Source organism: Hemiscyllium ocellatum, chromosome 7 (genome assembly GCF_020745735.1).
Source record: "Hemiscyllium ocellatum isolate sHemOce1 chromosome 7, sHemOce1.pat.X.cur, whole genome shotgun sequence".
NCBI classification, from domain to species: domain Eukaryota; kingdom Metazoa; phylum Chordata; class Chondrichthyes; order Orectolobiformes; family Hemiscylliidae; genus Hemiscyllium; species Hemiscyllium ocellatum.
Genome location: NC_083407.1, coordinates 100,784,537 through 100,810,845, shown reverse-complemented (window position 1 = coordinate 100,810,845; position 26,309 = coordinate 100,784,537). Strand labels below are relative to the sequence as shown.

At 42.8% G+C, this 26,309-nt stretch overlaps 1 protein-coding gene across 1 annotated transcript in view; it reads left to right on the top strand.

The window, feature by feature from the left end:
• pofut2 (protein O-fucosyltransferase 2) overlaps positions 1 to 25,928 on the top strand; it is a 34,777-nt gene extending 8,849 nt beyond the window's left edge. The window contains exons 4-9 of the mRNA XM_060827597.1: positions 14,201 to 14,311; positions 20,946 to 21,012; positions 21,730 to 21,855; positions 22,726 to 22,906; positions 23,999 to 24,122; positions 25,083 to 25,928. Coding sequence (XP_060683580.1) covers positions 14,201 to 14,311; positions 20,946 to 21,012; positions 21,730 to 21,855; positions 22,726 to 22,906; positions 23,999 to 24,122; positions 25,083 to 25,236 — 763 coding nt within the window. The 3' untranslated portion in view covers positions 25,237 to 25,928. The remainder of the gene's footprint in view (positions 1 to 14,200; positions 14,312 to 20,945; positions 21,013 to 21,729; positions 21,856 to 22,725; positions 22,907 to 23,998; positions 24,123 to 25,082) is intronic.
• Positions 25,929 to 26,309: the final 381 nt, after the last annotated feature.

The window sequence follows — 26,309 nt, the reverse complement described above, 5'->3', positions numbered from 1 at the left end:
GACCAGTAGTGTCCCGCAGGGATCTGTTCTTGGGCCTCTGCTCTTTGTAGTTTTTATAAATGACTTAGATGAAAAAACAGAAGGGTGGGTCAGTAAGTTTGCTGATGACACAAAGGTTGGTGGTGTTGTAGATAGTGTTCTGGGCTGTTGCAGACTACAACAAGATATTGATGGAATGCTGAGCTGAGAAGTGACAGATGAATTTCTACCTGGATAAATGTGAAGTGATTCATTTTGGCAGGTTGAATTTGAATGCTGAATACAAGATTAAAGACAGGATTATGGCAGTGTGGAGGAACAGTAGAATTTTGGGGTCCACATACATAGATCTCTCGAAGTTGGCACCCAAGTTGATAGGGTTGTTAAGAAGGCGTTTGGTGTTTTGGCTTTCATTAACAGGGAGATTGAGTTAAGAGCCATGAGGTTTTGCTGTAGCTCTACAAAATGTTGGTTAGACCACAATTGGAATATTGTGTCCAGTTCTGGTCGCCTCATTATAGGAAGGATGTAGATGCTTTAGCGAGGATGTAGAGGAGATTAACCAGGATGCTGCCTGGATCGGAGGGCTTGTCTTTGAAGAGAGTTTGAATGAGCTCGAGCTTTTCACACTGGAGAGAAGAAGGAAGAGAGGTGACTGATAGAGATGTACAAGGTAATAAGAGGCATGGATAGAGTAGATAGCCAGAGACTTTTCCCCAGGGCAGAAATGGCTGTCATGAGGGGTCATAATTTTACGATTATATGAAGGAAGGTATGGGGAGATGTCAGAGCTAGGTTCTTTACACAGAGGGTGGTGGGCATGTGGAATGCCCTGCCAGCGGTGGTAGTAGAGTCAGGACATTTAAGTGACTGCTGGACAAGCAGATGGATGTCAGTAAATTGAAGGGTGTGTAGGCTATGTTGATCTTAGATTTTAACTAATTGCTCGGCACAACATCATGGGCCGAAGGGCCTGTCCTGTTCTATGTTCTAAAAAGAAATCAATAGCAGTCTTCAGGGCAGTGTAAGTAATCCTTATTTTTCACTGCCTCAGCAGTTCTGCAGAAATGTCTGTTGTAGCTCAGCCCTGTCCTGAGATGGGTGAAAGGTGAGAAGACATTTCTGGAAGCAGAATGATGCTTTTAAAACATAGGGGAAAAGCTTCACACAACTGTGAAAGGTGATATTGATACTCCTTTCCCAGTTTGAGTGCAGTGAGTGTAACCATTATCTGGCTTTAAGTGGTTTTGTGGATTCCTGCTTTCAGATGCTGAGAAATCTATGCAGAAAATCTGATATTGCAACTTAATGTATAAATTCTTCTATCATGATCGCTGGTCCAGGCGGAGTTATTACAGAGAACTTCATAAATGTCTTTTGGAACTGGCTGAGAATTTAAGTATAAATTTGTAGCTTAATCTGCTACATTTGCTTATTCTTTTGTTGATTCAAAGTAACATGCAATACAGTCCTGTGCTGTTACTTTACAAACTGTTGGAGATGGGAGAGCGCAAGCAACGAGTTTATCAAAAGATGCATTTACTATGTATCACTGATTTACTCCTACCCAGATTTGTTTTATGCATAATGTAATGTTGAAGTTCATAGCGAGTGTGGGTGTCTTGAAGTGCATTACAGCCATTGAAATACTTTTGAAGTTTTTAGTATTGGAGTTGTGACAGCCCACTTAGAGTAAGATATAACAAGTATTGTTATGATGACCCTTTCCTTGTATGTGCCTAGATAGGCATAGGAGGTTAACTGAACAACTAGCTTGATCCAGTTCAGGAGCATTGTTATTGGTGCCTGTAAAAAGCAGGAAGCATAGTGCTGCTTGCTGCACTGGGTGTGTTGCTGGGTTAAAAGGGAGTTGGGTGAAAACAGGGAGTATCAAGGATAAGTGGTAATGAATCTTAATTTCAGGCCTAAATCTTCAAGACAAATTAGTTGTTTTTAATCTAGTAACTAAAAACTGCTCTGTCTGGGTGTAGTGTTGGCTACATTTCTGAAGTAGGAGTCAGCTGAGTCACTCTCAGGCACAGGTGGTTAACTGAACAACTAGTTTGGTCCAGTTCAGGAGCATTGTTTTTGGGGCCTATTAAAAAGGAGGGAGCCACAGTACTGCTTGGCTAAACGAGAGTGCTTTGGCTTTGGGTTTAAAAACAGGCAGTAGGTGAGGCTGAACGTTTGAGTGTGCTGCTCAGTTTCAGTCCATGGACTTAAGAAAGTGACACAGTCCCAACAGAAACACCGATTGGTAAGTGATACCAGCACAGTATTTTCTTCGTTTTTAAAGCATAATATATCAGCTTCAAAAAAGGGAGGGACTATTGATTGTAATAAGAGTTTGAAATGAAGGAAGATCCGAGCTTAACTAAATTCTCTGAAAGGGGGTAACTCGCTTAATCTAGAGAGAAGTCACAATGGGAGACCTCAGACCCATAGTGTGCTCCCCTTTGTATAGTGTGGGTGAAGAGGGACACTTCTGGTGCCCCTGAAGACTACATGTGCAAGAAGTCTGTCCAGCTGAAACTACTGGCTAACCACTTTTCAGAGTTGCAGCTGTTGGTGGTGCATCCACGATGCTGAGAATGTCATGTTTAGCAGGGCATTCACACTGCAGGTGAGGACTACACGGGCAGAAAGGGAATGGTAAAAGTAAAAGGCTCAGGAAGGAAGTGCACGAGTCATCTGTAATTATCCCCCTTCTCAAGCAAATATACCACTTTGGATCCTGTCGAGAGGGATGGTCTCTCAGGAGAAAGCAGCAGCATTCGGGTTCATGGCACCATGGGTGACTCTGCTACACGGAAGGGGAGGAAAATGAATGGCAGTGATTATGGGATTCAATTGTAAGGGGTACAGACAGGCAATTCTGTGGCTGCAGGTGTGAATCCTGTTACCTCCCTGGTGCCAAGGTCAGGGATGACACACAGTGGCTGCAGGACATTCTGGAACCAGTGGGGGGTACCAATGGTATGGGTGAACAAGAGGATGAGGACCTGAAAACTAAATATAGCAAGTTAGAGAATGAATTAAAGTGGAAGACCTCAAATGTAGTAATCTCTGGATTATTCCCATTGCCATGTGCTAGTGAGACCAGGAATAAGATTAGATGAATTAGGGGAAAGTGAGGACTGCTGATGCTGGAGATCAGACTCGAGAGTGTGGTGCTGGAAAAGCACAGCAGGTCAGGCAGCATCCAAGGAGCAGGAGAATTGACATTTTGGGCATTCGCCCTTCATCAGGAATGAGGCCTTGGATGCTGCCTGACCTGCTATGCTTTTCTCCAAACTTTGAGCATCACACTTTCAACTAAGATTAGATTAATGCATGGCTGGAGAAATGATGTACCAGGGAGAGGTTGAGGCTTTTGAAGCATTGAGACTGTTTGTTTGTTTCTGCGGAAGGTGGAACCAGTACAAGCCTTACAGTTTGAGCCTGGCCAGAGTTGTGACAAATATCCTTGCAGTGGCTTTTGTTTGTCCATCGATGAGGTTTTAAACTAGTATGGCAGGGGGATGGGAACCAGAGTTTAGGCTTAGAGTCAGATTGAGATCCGGAAATAGAAGGAAGAACAGTAGTTAGTGATGTAGTCAAGTGATTCGAACAGACAAAAGAAATGAAGATTTAAAAGCATCTGAAGAAATTGATGGGGTTGAGTTGTTTATACTTCAGTCTGAGTAGTATAAACAACAAAGCAGATGAACTAAAGCAACAGATAGACACATGGCAACACATTGTTGTTAGAATGGACAAAAGGAGGGACAGAATTGGGAGCTCAGTGTCCTTGGACATAGAGTTTTCAGTGGGTGACAAAAAAGGAAGGGGGCAGCAATATTGGTTAAAGAATCAGTTACAGTTGAGAAGGGATGATATACTAAACAGGTTAACAAGTGAGGCTTTATTGGTTGAACTTAGGAAGGAAAAAAAAGTCATACCACTGGAGGGATACTATAGGCCCCCAAATAGCTAAAGAAAGAAGATCATATATGTGAACAAATATCTGCCTGTCGGAATAAGAGGGCAATAATAGTAGGAACTTCAGCTATCCCAATATCAACTGGGTTCCAAACAGTATGAGGGCCTTTGAGGGTGCAAAATGCACATACTGTGTCTGGGAAACTTTTTTACAATAATATCTAACAAGACCGTTAAGAAGAGATATAATTCACAGCTCCTAATCTCCCTATAATCTCTCTATGCACTGTCATTATCATCTCTTTATTGCTACCTTTGCTTCTGGAGCCATGACTGACCTTCTCTCGGCCTAGTATAAATACCTCCCCATTTTTCCCTTTTTTTTAGCTTTGACAAAGGGTCAGTTAGACTCGAAACCTCAGCTCTCTTTTCTCTTCTTACAGATGCTGCCAGACCTGCTGAGATTTTCCAGCATTTTCTCTTTTAATTCAGGCTTCAGTTTTGGTAAATAAAGTTGAGCAAGTGGGTAAAGTGACAGTGGGCAACCATGTTGAGGATAGAGACTAAATTCGGATAGATTTAGTATAATAATAGAAAAGGACAAGAGATAAATAAGGAATAAAAGTTTTTAATTGGTGGAAGGTAGATTTCACAAAACTGTGAAGTGATTTGGCTGAGGTGGACTGAACAGGGCGCTACAGGATAAATCTGTGGGAAAACAGTGGGAGGCAATAAAATGTGAGGCCACCGGGGCACAAAGCAGGCATGTCCCTATCAAAAATAAGAATGTTATTGCCAAATGTCGACTCCCACAGTTGTCTAGAAAAATACAGGGGAAGATTAAACAGAAAAAGAAAGCTCTCAGTATCTCAAAACTTTTACTGAACACTGCAGATAGCCTAGAGGAGAATAGAAAATACGGGATCAGGTTTCAAAAAAAAAGAGGAAATCAACAAGAGGGCATGAAAAAATATTAGCAAACAAGATAAAGGAAAACCCAAAAATGTTTTATCAGTATTTAAAGAACTAAAGAATAGTTAAAGAAAAAGTGGGACTTATCAGAGATGAAGAAGGGAACTTGTGTGAAGGTGCGGAGGATATGGGAAGAATTTTAAATGAATGGTTTTGTCTCTGTATTCACAAAGGAAAGGGATGATGTAGATAAAGTAATCCAAGAACAGCAATGTGAAATACTGAACAAAATAAATCTTAACGAGAGGGGAAATGGTAGAGGAGTTGAAATTCTTGTAAGTGGGTAAGTTGCCAGGGCCGAATGGATTATTCCCTAGGATGTTGAAGGAGGTCAGGGACGAAATAGCAGATGCCCTGAGGATTGTTTTCCAAACTTGACTAGACACAAGTGAGGTGACTAGAGAAATGCAAACATGGTTCTGTTCTTTAAAAAGGATACAAAGGAAATGCTGAACAATTGTTAGCTGATTAGTCTTTCTTCAGTGCTGGGCAAATTGTTCGAATCAATCTCGAGAGATCAGATAAACTGTCACTTAGAAAGGCATTGACTAGTCCGGGATTGTCAGCATGACTTTGTGAAGGGAAGGTCATGCCTTACACATGTGATTGAATTATTTGAGGAAGTGACAAGGACGATGGATGAGGGTAAGGCAGTAAATATTGTCTACGTGGATTTGACAAGGTCCCATGTGGCAGACTGGTCAAAAAAGTAAAAGCCCATGGCATACAGAGCCATGTGCTGAATTGGATCTGAAGGACAGAGGTGAAGAGGAACTGCTTTTCCCAGAGAGTAGTGAAAATATGGAATTCTCTACCCAAGGAAGCAGTGGAGACAAAAACAAATACTGCAGATGCTGGAATCCAAAGTAGAAAGGCGGGAGGCGGGAAGAATACAGCAAGCCAGGCAGCATCAGGAGGTGAAGAAGTCGACATTTCAGGTGTAACCCTCCTTCAGGGCTGGGGGTGGATGTGGATGAGGATCTAAAACCTGAATACAGGCTGAGAGAACTCGTCGTCAGGAACAACCACTTAATACATGCTCTTACTAACTTAGGTGGCAATAGAATGTCTTCTTAATGCAAATAACATGACAAAATGGCTTCTAGGCTGCAAACTGACAATTCTGCTTAAAGCTGCACAAAATGGCTTTTAACCCTGCTAAAGCTGCATAATTAACTAACCATACTCTGCCTCAACAAAGATTAGCAGACAACGCTTCTTTTACAGCATAGAAATGACTAGATAAGACATTACTGGCCATCCTAACTAACCTTCAAGTCCAGGTGCAGAGACTTGGTTTTGTACACCAAGAGTGGCTTGAGGGTTGGAAAACAAAGTTGGTTCCCAGGAAATATCATTGGGCTGAGTTCCTGTCAATAAAGCTATTTGTTAATTGATTGGTAATTGTCTGAATGTACTATATGATTATGGCTTGTACCTTCCTTAAAGAACAGTATAAAAATGTCTGTTTTTAAACCATGTGAGCAGCTCCTCTGAGGAACTCCGAAGCGTTTAACCTCTGTCTCTGGACAATCTGTTCTCAGCCGTACGAGAAATAACATGTGAAGTCTTAAAGGACCAGACTGATTGCGAGTGTTTATTGACCGATCATGGAACAGAGAGACCACCTCCCCCATCCTCCCAGGGTCCAGATCTTCATGGGGGGAGCTGCAGATAAAGTCGTGTCAGAAAGGGAGTGGTCGGGGGGGGGGGGATTAAAATAGTCTGGTCGGTCATCTTTGGCCTCCTCCATTGCCAAGACAAACCACCGCTCCTATTGGAGGAACAACACCTCATCTTCCGCCTGGGCACCCTACAGCCCAGAGGACTCAGCATTGAGTTCTCCAATTTCAAACAACTTCCCACTCTATCGCCCGACTCCCTTCCCAACCCCTCCCCCTCCCTTCCACTGCTCCCTGCCACCAACCGGATTCATTCCTCCCATTGACCAACCAGATTGTACCCTCTACCTGTCTTCACCTATCCCCACTTCACCACCCTGCCCCTGCCTCCCCCACACCCACCCTCAGTCTTGAAGAAAGGTTACATCTGAAGCGCTGACTTATGCACCTCCTGATGCTGCCTGGCTTGCTATGTTCTTCGAGGATGCAGTAGAAGCAGCTTCATTAAATATATTCACGACACAGTTGGCTGGGTCTTTGCATGGTAGGGGAATTATGGATTATGGGGACAATGCAGGTAGGAAGAGCTGAGGTGATGGATAGATCAGCCATGATCTTAATGAATGGGGGAGCAGGCCTGATGGGCCAAATGGCCTACTTCTGCTTCTATTACTATGAAAATTGCCCTGGTAACAGGAAACAAAGGATGATAGCTGCCCTTGCAAATGGGAAGCTGTTTCAGATGTTTTGCACAACATAGAGTTAGATCCTGCTGTTGTTTTATACATTGATTTCCACTTGAACTAGGGGATACAACTGGGAAGTTTGCAATGTAGTGGACAGTGTAGAGAATAGCTGTAAGCTCCAAAATGAAATAGAAATTTTGGTGAAGTGCATGTGGGATGCTCTCCTTCATTGGTAGATGTTTAGAATTCAAATGTAGGAATGTAATAATGAAACTGTATAAGAAATTGGTGAGGCTACAATTGGTGTACATAGAACATAGAACATTACAGCGCAGTATAGGCCCTTTGGCCCTCGATGTTGTGCCAACCTGTGGAACCAATCTGAAGGGCATCTAACCTGCACTATTCCATTTTCATCCATATGTCTATCCAATGGCCATTTAGATGCCCATAAAGTTGGCAAGTCTACTACTGTTACAGGCAGGCCGTTCCACGCCCCTACTACTCTGAGTAAAGAAACTACCTTTGACATCTGTCTTCTATCTATCACCCCTCAATTTAAATCTATGTCCCTTCGTGGTAGCCTTCACCATCCAAGGAAAAAGGCTTTCACTAACCACCCTATCTAACCATCTGATTATCTTATATGTCTCAATTAAGTCACCTCTCAAACTTCTTCTCTCTAACGAAAACAGCCTCAAGTCCCTCAGCCTTTCCTCATAAGACCTTTCCTCCAAATCAGGCAACATCCTAGTAAATCTCCTCTGAACCTTTTCCAAAGCATCCACCTCCTTCCTACAATGCAGTGACCAGAACTATAAGCAATACTTCAAAGTGTGGCTGCACCAGAGCTTTGTATAGCTACAGCATGACCTCATGGCGATGCAACCCAATCACTCTACCAATAGAAGTTAACACATCGTATGCCTTCTCAGCAACCCTATCAATCTGGGTGGCAACATGGACACAGAGATCTCTCTGCTCATCGACACTACCAAGAACCTTACCATTAGCCTGGTACTCTTTATTCCTGTTGCTCCTTCCAAAGTAAATCACCTCACACTTTTCCACATTAAACTCCATTTGCCACCTCTCAGCTCAGCTCTGCAGCTTATCTATGTCCTTTGGCACTGTCCACAACTCTACCGACCTTAGGATCATCTGCAAATGTACTAACCCATCTTTCTAAGCCCTTATCCAGATCATTTATAAAAATGACAACAGCAGTGGTCCCAAAACACATCCCTGCAGTACCCCCACTAGTAACTGAACTCCAGGAAGAACATTTCACATCAATCACCAGCGCCTGTCTTCTTTCTGGTAACCAATTTCTGATCCTAACCACTAAATCACCTTCAACCCCATGCCTCTGTATATTCTGCAATATCCTACTGTGAGGAACCTTATCAAATGCCTTACTGAAATCCATATACCGCACATCAACCGTTTTACCCTCATCCACCTGTTTGGTAACCTTCCCAAAGAACTCTTTAAAGTTTATGAGGCACGGCCTACCCTTCACAAAACTGTGTTGACTATCCCAAATCAACTTATTCCTTTCTAGATGATTATGAATCCTATCTCTGATGACCTTTTCCAACACTTTTCCCACAACCAAAGTAAGGCTCCCTAGTCTGTAATTATGATTTGGAGATGCTGGTGTTGGACTGGGGTGTACAAAGTTAAAAATCTCACAACACCAGGTTATAGTCCAACAAGTTTAATTGGAAGCACTAGCTTTCAGAGCACTGCTCCTTCGTCAACCACCTGATGAAGGAGTGGCGCTCCAAAAGCGAGTGCTTCCAATTAGACCTGTTGGACTATAACGTGGTGTTGTGTGATTTTTAACTTTGGTCTGTAATTACCAGGATTGTCTCTACTCCCCTTCTTGAACAAGGGAACAACATTTGCTATCCTGTAGTCTTCTGATACTCTTCCTATAGACAATGACGACATTAAAATCAAAACCAAAGACACTCTTACCTCCTCCCTGGCTTCCCAGAGAATCCAAGCATAAATCCCCTCTGGTCTAGGGGATCTATCTATTTTCACAGTTTACAGAATTGTGAACAACTCCTCCCTTTGCATCTCAATCCCATCTATTCTAGTAGCCTGTACCTCAGAATTCTCCTCAACAGCATAGTCTTTTTCCTGTGTGAATAAGGACGAAAAACATTCATTTAGCGCTTCACCTATCTCCTTTGACTCCACGCACAACTTCCCACTACTATCCTTGCTTGGCCCTAATGTTACTTTAGTCAATCTTTTATTCCTGATATAGCTATAGAAAGCTTAAGGGTTTTCCTTGATCTTATCGGCCAATGACTTCTCTTGTCCCCTCATGGCTCTTCTTAGCTATGTCTTTAGGTCCTTCCTGGCTAACCTGTAACTCTCAAGCGCCCCAATTGACCCTCACATCTCATCCTAACATAAGCCTTCTTTTTCCTCTTGACGAGCTTTAACTACTTTAGTAAACCACAGCTCCCGCACTCGACAACTTCCACCCTGCCTGACAGGTACATACTTAGAGGACCCGCAGTGGCTGTTCCTTGAACAAGTTCCACATTTCAAATGTTCCCATCCTCTGCAGTTTCCTTCCCTATCCTATGCATCCTAAATCTTGCCTAATTGCATCATCATTGTCTTTCCCTCAGTTATAACTCTTGCCCTGCATATATACCTATCCCTTTCCATTGCTAAAGTTAACCTTACTGAATATTGAATTTGGTCACTTTCACCAGTGCTCACCTACCTCCAATCCCCAATACCAAATCCAATGTGCCCTTGCCCCTTGTTAACCTATCTACATACTGTCTCAGGAAAGTCTCTGCACACATTGGACAAAAACTGACCCATCTAAAGTACTCTAACTATAGTATTCCCATCAATATTTGGAAAGTTAAAGACCCAGAACAACTATCCTGTCACACTCGCTCCTATCGAGAATCATCTTTGCTATCCTTTCCTCTCCATCTCTGGCACTATTCGGAGGCTTATAGAAAATTCCCAAAAGGATGACCTCTTCCTTCCCGTTTCTCGCCTCAGCCCATACTCTCTCAGGTAGACGAGTCCTCAAACATCCTTTCCGTCACTATAATACTGTCCTTGACTAACTACCTCCCCTATCAGCGTTCCGCAAGGCCTCCCCTATCAGCGTTCCGCAAGGACCTCCCCTATCAGCGTTCCGCAAGGACCTCCCCTATCAGCGTTCCGCAAGGATATATTTCCCTCCCCTCCCCTATCAGCGTTCCGCAAGGATATATTTCCCTCCCCTCCCCTATCAGCGTTCCGCAAGGACCACTCCCTTCGTGACTCCCTTGTCAGATCCACACCCCCCACCAACCCAACCTCCACCCCCGGCACCTTCCCCTGCAACCGCAGGAAATGTAAAACTTGCGCCCACACCTCCACACTCACTTCCCTCCAAGGCCCCAAGGGATCCTTCCATATCCGCCACAAGTTCACCTGTACCTCCACACACATCATCTATTGCATCCGCTGCACCCGATGTGGCCTCCTCTATATTGGTGAGACAGGCCGCTTACTTGCGGAACGCTTCAGAGAACACCTCTGGGCCGCCCGAACCAACCAACCCAATCACCCCGTGGCTCAACACTTTAACTCCCCCTCCCACTCCACCGAGGACATGCAGGTCCTTGGACTCCTCCACCGGCAGAACACAACTACACGACAGCTGGAGGAGGAGCGCCTCATCTTCCGCCTGGGAACCCTCCAACCACAAGGTATGAATTCAGATTTCTCCAGCTTCCTCATTTCCCCTCCCCCCACCTTGTCTCAGTCGGTTCCCTCAACTCAGCACCGCCCTCCTAACCTGCAATCCTCTTCCTGACCTCTCCGCCCCCACCCCACTCCGGCCTATCACCCTCACCTTGACCTCCTTCCACCTATCCCACCTCCATCGCCCCTCCCCCTAGTCCCTCCTCCCTACCTTTTATCTCAGCCTGCTTGGCTCTCTCTCTCTTATTCCTGATGAAGGGCTTATGCTCGAAACGTCGAATTCTCTATTCCTGAGATGCTGCCTAACCTGCTGTGCTTTGACCAGCAACACATTTGCAGCTGTGATCTCCAGCATCTGCAGACCTCATTTTTTACTTGACTAACAATGCCAGACCACCCCCTCTTTTACCATCTTCTCTGTTCTTACTGAAACATCTAAATCCCAGAACCTGCAATGACCATTCCTGTCCATGCTCCAACCCATACTGCAGATTCATCCACCTTACTCCGGATACTCCTGATGTTGAAGTAGACACACTTCAAGCCAACTTCTTGCTTGCTGGTGCTCTCTTGCAATCTTGAAATGTCACTTCTGACCTCACTACTCTCAACCTCCTGTACAATGGCACTATAATTTAGGTTCCCATCCCCCTGCTGAATTTGTTTAAACCCTCCCAAAGAGCATTAGCAAATTTCCCCCCAGGATATTGGTACCCCTCTGGTTCAGGTGAAGACCATCCTATTTGGAGAGGTCGCACCTACCCTAGAAAGAATCCCAATTATCCAGGAATCCAAAACCCTCCCTCCTGCACCATCCCTGTAGCCACATGTTCAACTCCTTTTTCTCTCTCTCTCTCAGTCTCTCTCTATCCCTTGCCTCGCTAGCACGAGGCAAAGGCAACAAACCAGAGATGATAACTCTGTTTGTTCTAGCTCTAAACTTCTACCATAGTTCCCAGAATTTCTGCCTTAAATTTCCATCTCTCTTCCTACCTATGGCATTGGTGGCTATGTGGACCAGAACTTGGGGCTGTTCCCCTCCCCCTCAAGGGTTCCAAAAACATGATCAGAGACGTCACAATCCCTGGCACCTGGGAGGCAACACCCCAACCATTAGTGTCTCTTGTTCCCACAGAACCTCCTATCTGTCCCCCTAACTATGGAGTCCCTAATGCTTAATGCTCTGCTCCTCTTCCCCCTTCCCTTCTGAACAACAAGGACAGACTCTGTGCCAGAGACTTGTGCCCCATTGCTTACCCTTGGTAAGACATCCCCCTCAATAGTATCCAAAACAGTATACTTGTTGTTGAGATGAATGGCCACAGGGGATCCCTGCACTGCCTGCCTTTCCATCCCCTGACTGTAACCCATCTACCTCCTTCTTGTATCTGAGATATGACTACCTCCCGATAACTCCTCTCAATAACCACCTCCGCCTCCAAATGATCCAACGTGCATCCAGCTTCAGTTCCCTAATGCAGTTTTTGAGAGCTGGAATTGGGTGCACTTCCCACAGATGCAGTCAGCAGGGACACTAGTGGTCACCCTTACCTCCCACATTCTGCAGAAGGAACATTCAACTGCCTTACCATCCATTCCCATTATTCTAAATTCCTGAGACTGCTGAAAACTAAACAAAACATAAAAACCCGTCACCTTACCAATCTAATGCACAGAACCGTTTATTTTTGGTTAGAGGTGGAGGGTAGGTGGGAGACACTACCTGAGTAGTGTTTCAGGTAAAGCAACTGCACAAATATATATAACTTTACTCATCCATGTCTGTTCTGCCTATACACGAGGTAAGTTTTTATACTTTAGATTTACCTTCCCATCAGGCCTCTGGAGTTGGCTGTTGCTCCTCCCACTGCAACTGCTGTCGATAAAATGAAGCTGGAGTATTGTTTGTAGTTCTGGTCACCATGACAGGAAGGACGTAATTGCTGTGAAGAGATTAGAGACAAGAATTTACTAGAATGTTGCTAGCACTGGAGAATTATAGCTACGATGAGAGATTGGGATTGTTTTCCTTGGAACAGAGAAGGCTGAGGGGCAACATACATCATAGAGATATACATCATGGAAACAGACTCTTTGCTCCAACTCGTCCTTACCGACCAGTTATCCCAACCCATATCCCTCCAAACCCTTCCTATTCATATACCCATCCAAATACCTTTTAAATGTTGTAATTGTATCATCCTCCACCATCTCCCCTAGCAGCTCTTCCATACAATCACCATCCTCTGCATGAAAAAGTTGCCCCTTAGGTCCCTTTTAAATCTTTCCCATCTCACCTTAACTCACTGCCCTGTATTTTTGGATTCCCTATCCTGGGGAAAAGACCTTGACTAATAACCCTATCCATGATTTTTTAAAACCTCTATCGGGCCACACCTCAGCTTCCGATGTTCCAGGGAAAATGTCCCCAGCCTATTCAGCCTCTCCCAATATCTTAAACTCCCTTCACCAATCCAGGCAACACCCTTGTAAGTCTTTTCAGCAACCTTTCAAGTTTCACAATATCTGTCCGATAGCAGGGAGACCAGAATTGAATGCAGTATTCCAGAAGTGGTCTTACCAATGCAGGAAGTGATGGGTGTCTGGAATTCATTGACCGAGTTGGTGGTGAATGCAGAGGCCCTTAACTTCTTTTTTTAAAAAAAAAACCCGACCTGCTCCTGCCCCATAATAGTCCAAACTGCAGGTCTATGAGGCGTGTGCAGGAAGATGGGATTAGAAAGGGTGCCTGGGTCGGTATGGACAAGATGGGCTGAATGGCCTTCTTCTGTGTTGTATCATTTATATTGTTCTAAGGTGCAGTATTTCCAATAAGACATAAAACCCAAGTCCTTCTCTGCTATTAGGGAGATGAGAAAACTCCCACAGCCATATTTTGTGAAGTGCACAGTAGGGGAATTCTGCCTCGTGTCCTGTCCAGTGTTCATCTCTCAGCTTATATCACTGAAGATTTGGTCAGGGTGACAAAGCTGCTTGTGGAAACAAGCATTGTATAACTTGCCAGTTACAGTTCCGACGTGATGACAGCGACCTTAAAAAGTGCTTCATGAACTGTGTGAAGTGCTTCGGATTGTTAAGAAAAGGGCTGTAGAAATGCAAGTTTTATGTTTGTCTTTTTAACTGATATATAATGCGAAGCCGCTTATTTTAAACTGACCATGTTGTGGAGGTCAGGATCTGTGAAATCAAAGATAGTAGAGGAATTGGTGTAACCTTAAATTGTGCCACTAACCTCCGTTGCATTTGTTTCCTTTTTGACAGGGGCTGGTTTTGGGGTCATGAGGAGACAAGAGGCCTCAGTGTTGCCTGCGTGTCTGTGCAAGGTTCAGCTTCCATCATGGTGCCAGTTCTTCTGAAAAACACCACTGCACAGTGAGTGAGTGACCAGAACTGAAGGGCTGTGAAATCTATTTGTTTCTATGGGTACAGCCAGCCGTGATAGTCCAGCATGGAACGAAAGACACAGATAGCAAAGGGGATGTGGTACTGCAGTCAGAACCTAGGCAGCCAAGTACACAGTTAGCAGGTAGGACCTCCAAAGTATCATTTATGGATTACTCCCAGTGTGATGTGCGCATAAATAAGAATGTAAGTCAGATGAACACGTAGTTAGAGAGTTGGTGCAAATGGGAGACCTTTTTGATTTTTGGGACATTGGAACTGGCTGAAGGAGAGATGGGACCTGAACAGAGCCCGAACTGAGATCCTTACAGGACATTTTGCTTGTGCCATTGGTGAGGGTATAAACGAGGGAGGGGGTGTGAGTATCAAGAAAAGATATCAGAGAAATGCCGTGAGAAGAAGGCGGCACTAGATTAGAGAAAGGTCGATAGATGAGGTCAGAGTAAGTGAGAAAATTATAAAGTCTATCAGGGTTACTGTGCTGTCTATGAATGAAAGAGAGTGTGGTACGTAAGATTGAGTTGCAGGCATGCTAATTGCAGATGTTATTTTCCCATTTGGTTTTTCTTGTGAATTGCCTTTGAGTGCAAGATGAAAAGCTTTGACAAAATGTGTTTTCTTTTCAGTAATGCTTAGATATGCTCTAGGTGTACCAGAGACCCCTGCCTCAGTGTTGAATTTTTTGTTTCAAGGTCTTAAGAAATATGTGAAAGGATGAAAAGTGGAAGGGTGGGAGCGTTGCAAAGCTGGGGAGAGGGGTTGTCCCAGAATGGTCAAGGACTGAACCAATTTAGCTTGACCTAAGAAACAAAAAAGAAAGCCTTATTATATCGCTCAGCCACTAACTAGTGGGAAAGAAATACAGGAACAAATTTGCCAGAAAATTATCCAATTATAGACTTGGTATAGTAGTAGTGTGAAGGACAGAGGGTGACAAGAGTTCCCGGAGCTTGTTTGGGAGAGTTTTTTACACGTGTACCAGTGCAGTGAGAAAGGAAGCACTGCTAGACCTAGTTGCTGGGAATAAGATGGTCTAGGTCGATCAAATGTCAGTGGAAAACATTAGAGGGAAAGCAATTATTGTATCATAAGTTTTACGGTAACTACGGGAAAGGATAATGAACAACCCAGGATAAGAATAATCAGGTAGGGGTATACCAACTTCAGTGGGGTAAAAATGGATCTTGGTCAAACAAATTGGAGCCAAATGTTTGAAATTGACAGGACCTTCAAAGAGGAGACAGTTCAGGCACAATTGAGATTCTAGTTCTCTTGAAAGGAAAGGGTAGAACAAACCAGCTCAGAGTACTATGGATGGAAAAAGAGGTAGAAATTATGATGAAAATTAAAGTGTGCTCAGGTTAAAAAATACAATTGGGAACAAGGCTGAATGTAGAAGGTTATAAAAGTGATGGAAAAGCAAACAAGAGGGAGTAAGAAAAGAGTCAAGATTAGTCTGGTGCTAGAAAAGCACAGCAGGTCAGGCAGCATCCGAGGAGCAGGAAAATCGATGTTTCGGGCAGGAGCCCTTCATCAGGAATGCTTCAGCACCACTCTAATCTTGACTCTAATCTCCAGCATCTGCAGTCCTCACTTTCACCTGGAGTAAGACAAGACACTGCCAGCATTAGAGAAAATCCTGTGTCTTCTACAGGACACAAATAGTAAAAGGGTGAGTGGGCCAATTAAGGACCAAAGAGGAGATTTACACATGAAGGCCGAGGGTATGGCTGAACTGTTAAATGAATATTGTGCAGCTGTCTTTATCAAGGAAGACTGTGCTACTCCGGTTATCATCACTGGAAGGCTTCAAACTCTGAGGAAGTGGTATTGGATAGACTGTCTGTACTTAAAATAGATACGGCATTGAGACCAGATGAAAATAGTCCAAGGATACCAAGGGAAATGAGAATGGAAATTGCAGAGGCACTAGCAATAATTTTACTTGCTAGACCAATGGGTAGTTCCTGAGTACTCGAGAATTTCAAATGTTACACCTTGTTCAAAAAAGGGTGTAAGGATGAGCCAAACAATTATGTCCCAGTCAGATTATTTTTAGGGGTTGCAAACTTCTAAAAACAAAAATTAATAATTACAAGGACAAACTGGGTGGCTTGGTGACTCAGTTGTTAGCACTGCTGCCTCACAGCACCAGGGATCTGGTTGAATTCCTTGCTGGGTAACTGTCTGTGTGGGTTTCTGCTGGGTTTTTCTTTTCCTCCTGTAGTGCAAAGATTTACAAATTAGGTTGGTTGGCCAAGCTAAATTGCCCATAGTGTCCAGGCATGTGCAACCTAGGTGCATTTGCAATGGTAAATGCAGGGTTACAGTGTAGGGGGCTTGGGCTGGGTCTTGGTGCCTTTCGGAGGGTTGGTGCAGGCTTGATAGAGCAGAAAGAGACCACTCAGCCTGTCAGAATTCTGAAAAATGTGGGTTAATGAGAGTCAGCAAGGATTTTCTAAGGGGAAATGTTGGACTCTTTTGTCGTTTTGTTTGCGGATTTCTAGAATGCTTTTGATCCAGTGTAAGATAGCAGACTTGGGAACTAAGTAAGCATTCATTGAATAGATTGGAAAATAGCAATATAGATTGTCATAGACTAGATCAGACCCCCTCAAAATACTTTCAGTAGGTAGCCTAGACCCTAATGTTTTCTTATTTTAAAGGCAGTTGGAAAGTGTCTGTTCCCGATGTGATGTGACTGTTCAAACTACTTGACATTAAGCAGAACACAATTTACTTAAAGTACAACCAAAGAAAGGGGAAGTTCAAATGATTTACTCTATTGGAAATGTAACAGAATAAGAAGTACAGTAGCTATTACTCATTAACTGTTCTTATATTAGTAACATCCCATAAACACATCCCTTGACAAAAAAAAAGGAAAATTCAGACACAGAATAGGACTAGATTAATTTCGGATAGTCTGGTTGGCATGGACGAGTTGGACCAAAGAATCTGTTTTCGTGCTGCACATCTCTATGACTCTAAGTAACTAAAAGTGTAGGGACAGGTTAAGAGATATTAAAGCATATGGCTTTCTTAACAGGTGCATAGAGTACAAGAACAAAGAGGTTATGTTGAATTCCTATAAGATGCTAGTTGGATACTGGCTGGAGTGTTGCATTCTGTTTGGGGTGTCAAACATTAGGGTGGGTGTGAAGGCATTGGGGCAAGTGCAAAAGATGTGTACCAGAATGGTTTGAGGGATGAGGAGGCATTTCAATTATAAAGGTAGATTGGAGAAGCTGGGAGTGTGGGACTGTTTCCTCAGAAGAGAGACAGCAGAGAGGAAATGTAATTTATCCAGACCCTTCATGATTTTGAATACTTCAGAGTAAATTAGGAGAAATGTTCTGACTCAAGAAAGGATCAAGAACAAGAGGGCACAAATAATACATGGAGAAACTTGTTTCATACAGAATGTGGTTAGGGTCTAGAATGCACTGCCTGAGAGTATAGTGGAGGCATTCGAAAGGGAATGAGATGATTATTTGAAAAGGAACAATATGCAAGGTTATGGGGAGAAGGCAGGAACATGGCACTAGGTTAGCTACTCATTGGGAGAACTGATGAAAATACAATGGACCGAATTGTCCTTCTGTGACTCTGTAATATCTAATGTTGGATATGCTTCTGTGATCAGACAGCACTTGCTGAACAATTCTGAATGTGTTAAGAATTACACTAAGATCAGATATAAGATCATCAGTGTGGCTGACAGTATGTTTGCTCAAGCACTCCAATAAGCCCAAGACAGGGGTATTGGCCAGCAAACAAGGTGGGGTATTGAAGTGACAAGGCAACTGGAAACGGAGTTTTTTTTGCAGAAAGAACATTGGTGTTCTGTGAAGTGGCGAGTACTTGATTGACAGCAACCTGTCCTCTGTAGGAAAAAGGACATTTTAAAAAATTAAACAAAAGTGTGGGTATAATAGGTCCCTAGTACAGACTCCATGGCAACTCCTTGAACAATCAAGGTCAACTTGTGAACCATCTCCCAATGAAGGGCTTTTGCCCGAAACATCGATTTTTTTTTTCCCTGCTCCTCGGATGCTGCCTGACCTGCTGTGCTTTTCCAACACCATTCTAATCTTGACTCTGATCTCCAATATCTGCAGTACCCACCTCCACCTTGTCAACCATTCTGCCCACTTTCCCATATAATATAAATTGTTGGCACCATTGAAATTTAGCATTCTTGCTCCTTGACCTGATAAATTGCAAGACAAGAAGCTTTGATAGCATATCCTTTTTCCCCAGCAGTCCTAGAGCTATTAATAGTAAGTCCTTTCTTCAAGTACCTTTTATCAGAGTGCAGGCCTGGTGGAATATGACTAATTTCTTCAAGCTCCCAAGTCTAACAAACAGCTATCATTCCTTAACTTTGGCTATGCCCATTGCTTGGTGTCATCTCCTTTGACTTTGAATGGAGTCTGACATCTCTTCCATGGTTAAACTGTTTTGTTCTTATGAAGCAGACGTCACTGGCAAGACTTAACATTTATTATCCATTTCTAAACACATCTTGAACTAAGTGCCTTGCCAGGACATTTCAGAACACACTTCAAATGACAGAAGGATGTCAGTCATTTCATTTGAGAATTGTTATTGAAGCTAATGTTGTATTTCTGATTTATTTAAATTAATTGAACTTGAATTCAGCAGTTGCCATGGGAGAACCAAAACAGACAAGATGGAGAAGCTCAACAGATCTGGCAGCATCTGTGGAGAGAAATCAGTTTACCGTTTCTGGTCCTCCAAACTAGTGGTAGCTAGGATAATGTTTTTTTTAAAGCAGAAGATAGGGTGGTGGGAGGGGATAAGGAGTTAATGATAGATGGAGATAGAGCCCAAAGATAGATAAGAACAGTTGGACAGACAAAGGGTGAATAACAGTCAGGCTAGGAGAATGAATAGCTATTAATGGAGCGTGTTAGTGGCTAACAATGGATTGTGTGTAACGTCAAGACTTGATGTGTGGGAGTTGGGGTGAGGACATGGGAGAAGCTCAAGTCCTAAAGTTGTTGAATTTGATATTATGTCCAGAAGGCTGTAGAGTTTCCCAAACAGAAAATGAGGTGATGTTCTTCCAGCTTGCGCTGAGCTTCACTGGAGCACTGCAGTAAGCCTGAGAGAGAGATGTTGGCCAGGGAACAGGATGGTATGTTGAATTAGCAGGCAACTGGAAGCTCAGTCTTTTTTGTGGACAGAACGTGAGGAGACCACATTGTGAGCAGCGAATGTGTAGACTAGATTGAGTGATGTGCACATAGAGTGCTGCTTCACCTGAAAGGTGTGTTTGGGCCCTTGGATACTGAGGGAGGAAGTAAACAGGCGGGTATTACACCTTTTGTGGTTACAGGGGAAGGTACAAGGGGCTGTTGGTGGGGGAGGAATGGAACAGGGTGTCTTGGAGGGAACGGGCCCTTGGGAAAGCTATGATCCTTTGGATGTGGATGCTAGTGGGATGGGAGGTAGGGACTAGGGGGACCCTATCACTGTTGTGGAAGAGAAGAGAGGGCTAGAGTGTGAGAAATGGGTTGAATCTGGCTGAGGGCCCTGTCAACCACAGTGCGGGGGAATCTTTGGTTGAGGAAGAAGGTGGACATTTCAGAGGCTCCCTTGTCAAAGTTGGCAACATCGGAACAGATGTGACAGAGGCGGAGGAACTGGGAGAATGGAATAGAGTCTTTACAGCAAACTGGGTGTGGGATGTATTGTCAAGGCAACAGAGTCGGTGGGTTTGTAGTAGATACTGGTAGTTAGCCTATCCCCAAAAATAGAAACCGAGGTTTTGAGAAAGGAAGGAATTGGAGTTGGACCAGGTGAAGATGACAGTGGGGTGGAAATTCCATGGTGGTCTTTGGAGCATGAGTTCAAGCATCTGGAATACTATTCCAGTAACATTACCACAAGATTGCCATTTCCAATAAATGTCTACTGCCATGGAACTTTTATTTCCTCTTTCTATTGCAACACTCCTTAAAAACATTCAACTCCCAGTGAAGCATTCCCTCTGCAAGATCTCAATACTGTTTCCGTCTCCGGGCATCAGATAGTAAAAGGTTCATTGTGAGATAACCCTCCTCTTGCTTTTAGCCTCTGATCTCCAACTCTTTAGATTTCTTAATTTCTACCATTTTCGGTGTTAGTCCACTTGTCATTCTTCTAAATTCCCGATGGTTCTTTTGGATGTACATTTTGAGTTCTTTCTCCAGTGCTATTATGATTCGACCTTCCATAGGCCCTCAAAAGTGGAGCCCCTCAATATGTTGTTGGACAAACCTCCATCAAAAGACCAAGTAATTATCATTTTCTGGTCTGCTGACGCCTGTTTTGCAGATTGGCTGGCAGTATTCCTACATCAATGTTGACTGTAATTCAAATGTACTTTATTGACTCCGAACACTTTGGGATGTCCTGAGGCTGTCAAAGGTGCTGTATGACTGAAAATTCATTCTTTAGATTGTAAATGTTGTATTGGTTTTGGCCTGATGTACCCAACTGTGCTGTAAGGGGAGCTGGAAATCCAAATTCTTGTCATTTTAGAATTTGCTGCATATTAGAAGGATTCCTGACCAGATATCTGATTATGTTCTAGGTCTGTAATGTTAGACAGAGCAGAAAACCTACTTCATGACCATTATGCAGGCAAAAGTTACTGGGATGTGAGTATTGTATTCATGTGGATGAAATTTGGAGATTTAGCTGCAACAGTCCAGAAAAGAGACTTTTCCTAAACTCATAGGGTAGTAGAAATCTTCCTTCTCTATGGCTTAGCACTTTGTTTGAATTATACACTGTCTGTATAATTCAAACATACAGTCATTATAACAATTTCCGACAGCCCTCCAGGATCTCTGCCTTTCTCCAATTCTTGCCTCTTGTACTTTCTTGTTTTCCTTTGCTTTGCCATTGGAGGACTTGCCTTCAACTAAGCTGTGGAATTCCCTTCCTTAACCTCTCTTCAGCTGGAAGCTTCTCCTTAAAACCTTCCTAATATCTCATGTGTCTTACTGTCGTTTAATATTAATCCTGTGAAATGCTATGTAGATGAAAGATGTTGGCGTTGCTTTTATTAAGTTACTTGGGCTGTGCTCCTTGATTCATCCTCCTAAGTTATTTTGAGACAATCTCCAATCACACCACAGATCTCCACAAGATTCTTACACTCAAGAATCCAGCAACAAAAGTTTGCTGTGTTTTATGTTTTAAACTTGTAATAAACGTATCCATCATGTTTAGCTAAGCAGTCATTTATATTGGATTGGTTTTGTCAGATCTTGCAGTGCATGTATTGACTGTCACTTTTCCAACATATCTGAGTCCTGACATAGTGATCATTACTGTAAAGCGCAAATACGGTTTTGCTTTTTTCTTTGCAGGCTCGGAGAAGCATGGTGTTTGCCAAACATCTACGTATGGCCGGCGATGAATTTAGGGCAACATACCTAAACTCTACAGATGAATTGGACAAGACTATTTACAATGAGGACTGGACAAGGATGAAGGTGAGCTGCAATTAAATACCGCAACAAATTGCCTCACTTGAAGGATCGACAAAAACTTGGTACAGGCCACACAATGGGTTGAACTATATCCTTTCACCTGTGAATTAAAGGCATGATCAGTTCTCCCCATGCAAGAAGAATCTGGTATTCTCGCCAATATTTAACTGACAACTAAAAGCAAAATATTTGGTCATTAGCTCACACCTGACAAGGAAAATTGTGTCTCACAAATTCGATTGAGTTTTTGAGGAAGTAACCAAGATGACTGATAAGGTCAGAACAGTAGATGTTGTTTACTTGGAATTCAGTAGTCTCTGACAAGGTTCTACATCGTAGACTAATTAGCCAAGTTAGATCACACGGAATTCACGGTGTGCTTGCCAACTGGATACAAAATTGGATTAATGGCACAAAACAGTCATGGTGAATGGTTATTTTTCAGACTGGAGGCCTTTGACCAGTGGTGTTCCACAGAGATCAGTACTGGGTCCTCTTTTGTTAGTCATTTTATATAAATGATTTAGATGAGATTATAGAATGCATCGTTAGTGAATTTGCAGCAGATTGAAGGTATGGTTAAATGTTTGGAGGGATATGGACCAAGATTAAGCAGGTGGGACTAGTTTAATTTGGGATTATAGTAAGTATGGACTGGTTGGACCAAAGGGTCTGTTTCTGTGCTGTATGACTCTACTTTTCAACATTCCAAGTGACAACTCTTGTAAAGAAAGTACTTCATTAACTGCAAAGTATTTTGGGAGATTGAGTGTCAGTGAATTTGTTTTAGAGCATTGTGATTGTGAACCTTATGGTTCTTAGTGTAGGCTACGCACCACCAGATCTGATCCTAAGCTCTTACATTTGTTCCAGGTGAAGTTGGGCATTGCTAGGGGTGGCCCATACTTGAGTGTGCACCTACGGAGGAAGGACTTTATCTGGGGCCACAGAAAGGATGTCCCCAGCATTAAAGGAACAGCTGAAAAGATTCGCAGCCTGTTGAAAGAGCTGAAGTTAGACAAGGTGTTTGTGGCTACTGACGCTGATGAGGATGGTAATAATCTTGGTGTGGTCTGTTACCGTTGATGGAGCATTCCTGGGCAAGGAACTCTGTGTACTTCGCCAGACTGCAAGTGCCCAGCACCAATTGTGATGGTACCAACCTCAATCCACCTTGCCTTGCATTCATTTTGGGCACAATTCATTCTTATTGTTTTAGATGTATCCAGCACTTCCCCACACAATTATGTGATGGAGATCTAATCTTGCCACATCATCCATTTCATACCTTTCAGGAAGGGAAGTGTTTTTAAAAAAAAACAGATGGGCTGCCTTAACTTAAAAGGAACAGCTGGAAGTCAGTCAGGTCATGGCTGATCTATTTCCTTTCTCTATTTGTATGCACCCCGGTCCCATATCCCTTAATATTCTTACATTTTCGTTGGCTACTGATCTCCATTTTGAAAATTTCAGACTGACCCAGCATTGTGTACTTCCTGACATCTTCCCTGATATGCCCGGCTTCTATTCTAAGGTCTTGCTCCCTTGTTTTGGACTTTCCGTACTAGAGAAATAACTTATCTTATTGTCTACTGACTTAATCACCTTTTCCAGGCCATTTCAGAACAGCAATGTTGAAAATCAGGCCAGATGACAATGCTAATGATCAAAGGCAGTGTTTATTATTGCTGTGCCAGGCCAGGATGTGATGATATCGCAGACAAAAACAGAGATTGCTGGAAAAACACAGCAGGTCTGACAGCATCAGAACAGAAGAAGGGTCACTGGACCCAAATTGTTCGCTCTGATTTCTCTCCACAGATGCTGCCAGATCTGCTGAATTTTTCCAGCGCTTTGATTTCCAACATTCACAACTCTCTTGGGTTTTTTTGTTTAATGATAAAGTCTGAAACTCTCATTTATGACTCCTGTAAGCTTTTAATAAGAGAGCATTCAACTGAAAATACATGAATTGGGGTGCAGAAGAAACTTGTAAATTGCAATTCCTTTACAAAAATGACAGTAATGTCAAATGTAAAGAAATTAATATCCAATGAAAAGGGTATTTCAGATAAAGGTGTGCATTCAGTTTCTTCGATTCCACTAGAATTGGCTGTGACCTACATTTTGTATCTTTACACTCTAGAGCTGAAGGAGCTGAAACGCCGCCTTCCGAACATGCTACGATTTGAACCAACCCAGGAGGAACTACAGTTGTACAAAGACGGGGGCGTTGCAATCATTGACCAGTGGATCTGTGCCCATGCCAGGTAGTGGCAAAGGGTTGTGGCATTAGCTCCCCAATTGGATCATGCCAATTTAGCACAATTCTGTACCTGCTCTGACTGGCTGAGCATCAGAAACTCTCTCAGGAAACTTTGAATAAAGACAGGGCTTCACTAAACCAGGAATTAAATATCCTCCGTGTTACCAGAGGCCTTTCACAGCCAATGAAGTCACTGGTATAATGTGACAAAAACGCCACAGCCAAACTGCTTGCTGTAAGTAACAATGAAATAAATGTTGGCCTGGACACCCCAAAAAAAGAGAGAACATAAAGTGGCTTCGAATCAGGTCACATACAGCAATTCCAGATATTGATGATGACTTTCTATACATTGCAACTGGAAAGCCCTGTGTGTATAATATGTCTTAGCAATATCCTGGGGGCTGTTCAGCTTATGACATGTTCTACAAATACAACATTAAATAGGAAGGGTTTAGAGGGATATGGGCCGAAGGGTCTATTTCCGTGCTGTATGACTCTATGGCCCACTCACCACAATCAGGACCTGGGGTTGGAATTTGCAGGTGTGTGCTTTTATGGATCTTGGACCTCAGCCACAGACACAATGCATTAGTTTTTCTAAGAAATAAGAAAGAGGAGATTGTAGAGCAGTGAGAGGAAGAGCACAATTATAATTCAGTATAAAGTACTCGCTATAGAATTTTACAGCATCGTATCTGTGACTGCTCTTTTACCAAGCTAAACAATTGGTCCAAGGTGCCTGCATTTTTTTTTTAACCCCAAGTATTTATTAATTTCCTTTTGAAAATTGCATTTCAATCCATTTCCCCTCCCTTTTTGGCAGTGAATTCCATAGTGTAATAATGTGCTACATGTCGAAATTTCTCCATCCTTGATCGATGTTTCTTTAGGTTACTTTGCTTGGCAAATCAGTGTATGCAGATTTAAAGTTCCCGTAACTAATCATCTGCTTTTCCTGAAGGTATTTCATTGGAACATCAGTGTCAACATTCTCATTCCGTATCCATGAGGAGCGAGAGATTCTGGGCTTTGATCCCAAAACCACGTACAACAGATTCTGTGGTGATGAAGAAAAGGAATGTGAGCAGCCAACACATTGGAAGATTGTATACTGAGCAGCATGGATTCTCACTGTCATAGGAATTGAACCATATTGAGTGACATCACAGATTCAAACTCACTCTTTATAAGGAGGCCTTATCTACAATTCAACCACTTCATTGAAGTTTATATTTTCCAAAGCTTTTTTTTTTTGGTCCATCAAAATACATCCTTCCTGGTGCCAAGGAAGCAAGAATCCCAAAGCCAAGCTTTCCCAGCAGGAACTGCTGTTCGGTAAAGATAATGAAGTTGCCTTCCCTCAGTGACTCCTGCCAGGAGTGTGAAGGGATAAACACGAAATAATTTCTCAAAGTAGCATGACATTTCTCTACTCATGCTCCCACAGAGCTGAAATTCAACATAGGTATAAGAGGCATCTTTATCATCCTTCTCTTAATCTGTGTAAGACTGCTCCCTGGACCGGTTTCAAAAACAATATTATTGCCAGGGTACACTCTTCTCTGCCAGTTTCGTTTTTTCCTGTGGCAAGTCTTCAACATTGGTAATTACTACTTGTAGATACAAAAGACATGTTTTACAAATGTAAACTTAGCCTCACAGTATTAGAAACAAAGAGACTACCTGCTGAATGTAATTGGCTGGTAGTGCAATCAATGAAAATGACTAAGTGTCTGCTCTGGGTTCACCAGAACCTACAACTCCTTTAGTGCCTAATAAATTGAATAATTTCAAGTTCTCCAAGCCAGACAGAGGTCATTTATTGAGTTGTAATCTAATGCTTCTGTATTTTTTGTTTAATGTTCCCTTGGGCCGAAGTTTGAATTTTCTTCCATTCAGTTTTGCAGTGTTGGTGATTCAGAAATATTTGAGTTAAGAACTAATCCAAACAAATTAATCTGTCACATTCCAATCATTAGTTCAACTAGTTTTTTTTAAACTGAAGTACAACCTTCAAATGCTGTCTTTGTGATAATATTCTGAATTAGAAGGCAAGACTAACTTATAATCCAGGATCCTGGATGAGTGAAAAGACAGTGACCTTAGGATGGGTGTACCAAAGCCACATAGGTGCCCACTGTAGCCCTGATCATCTCCCAGAAAGAACTGCAACTCTGAACTACTGAAA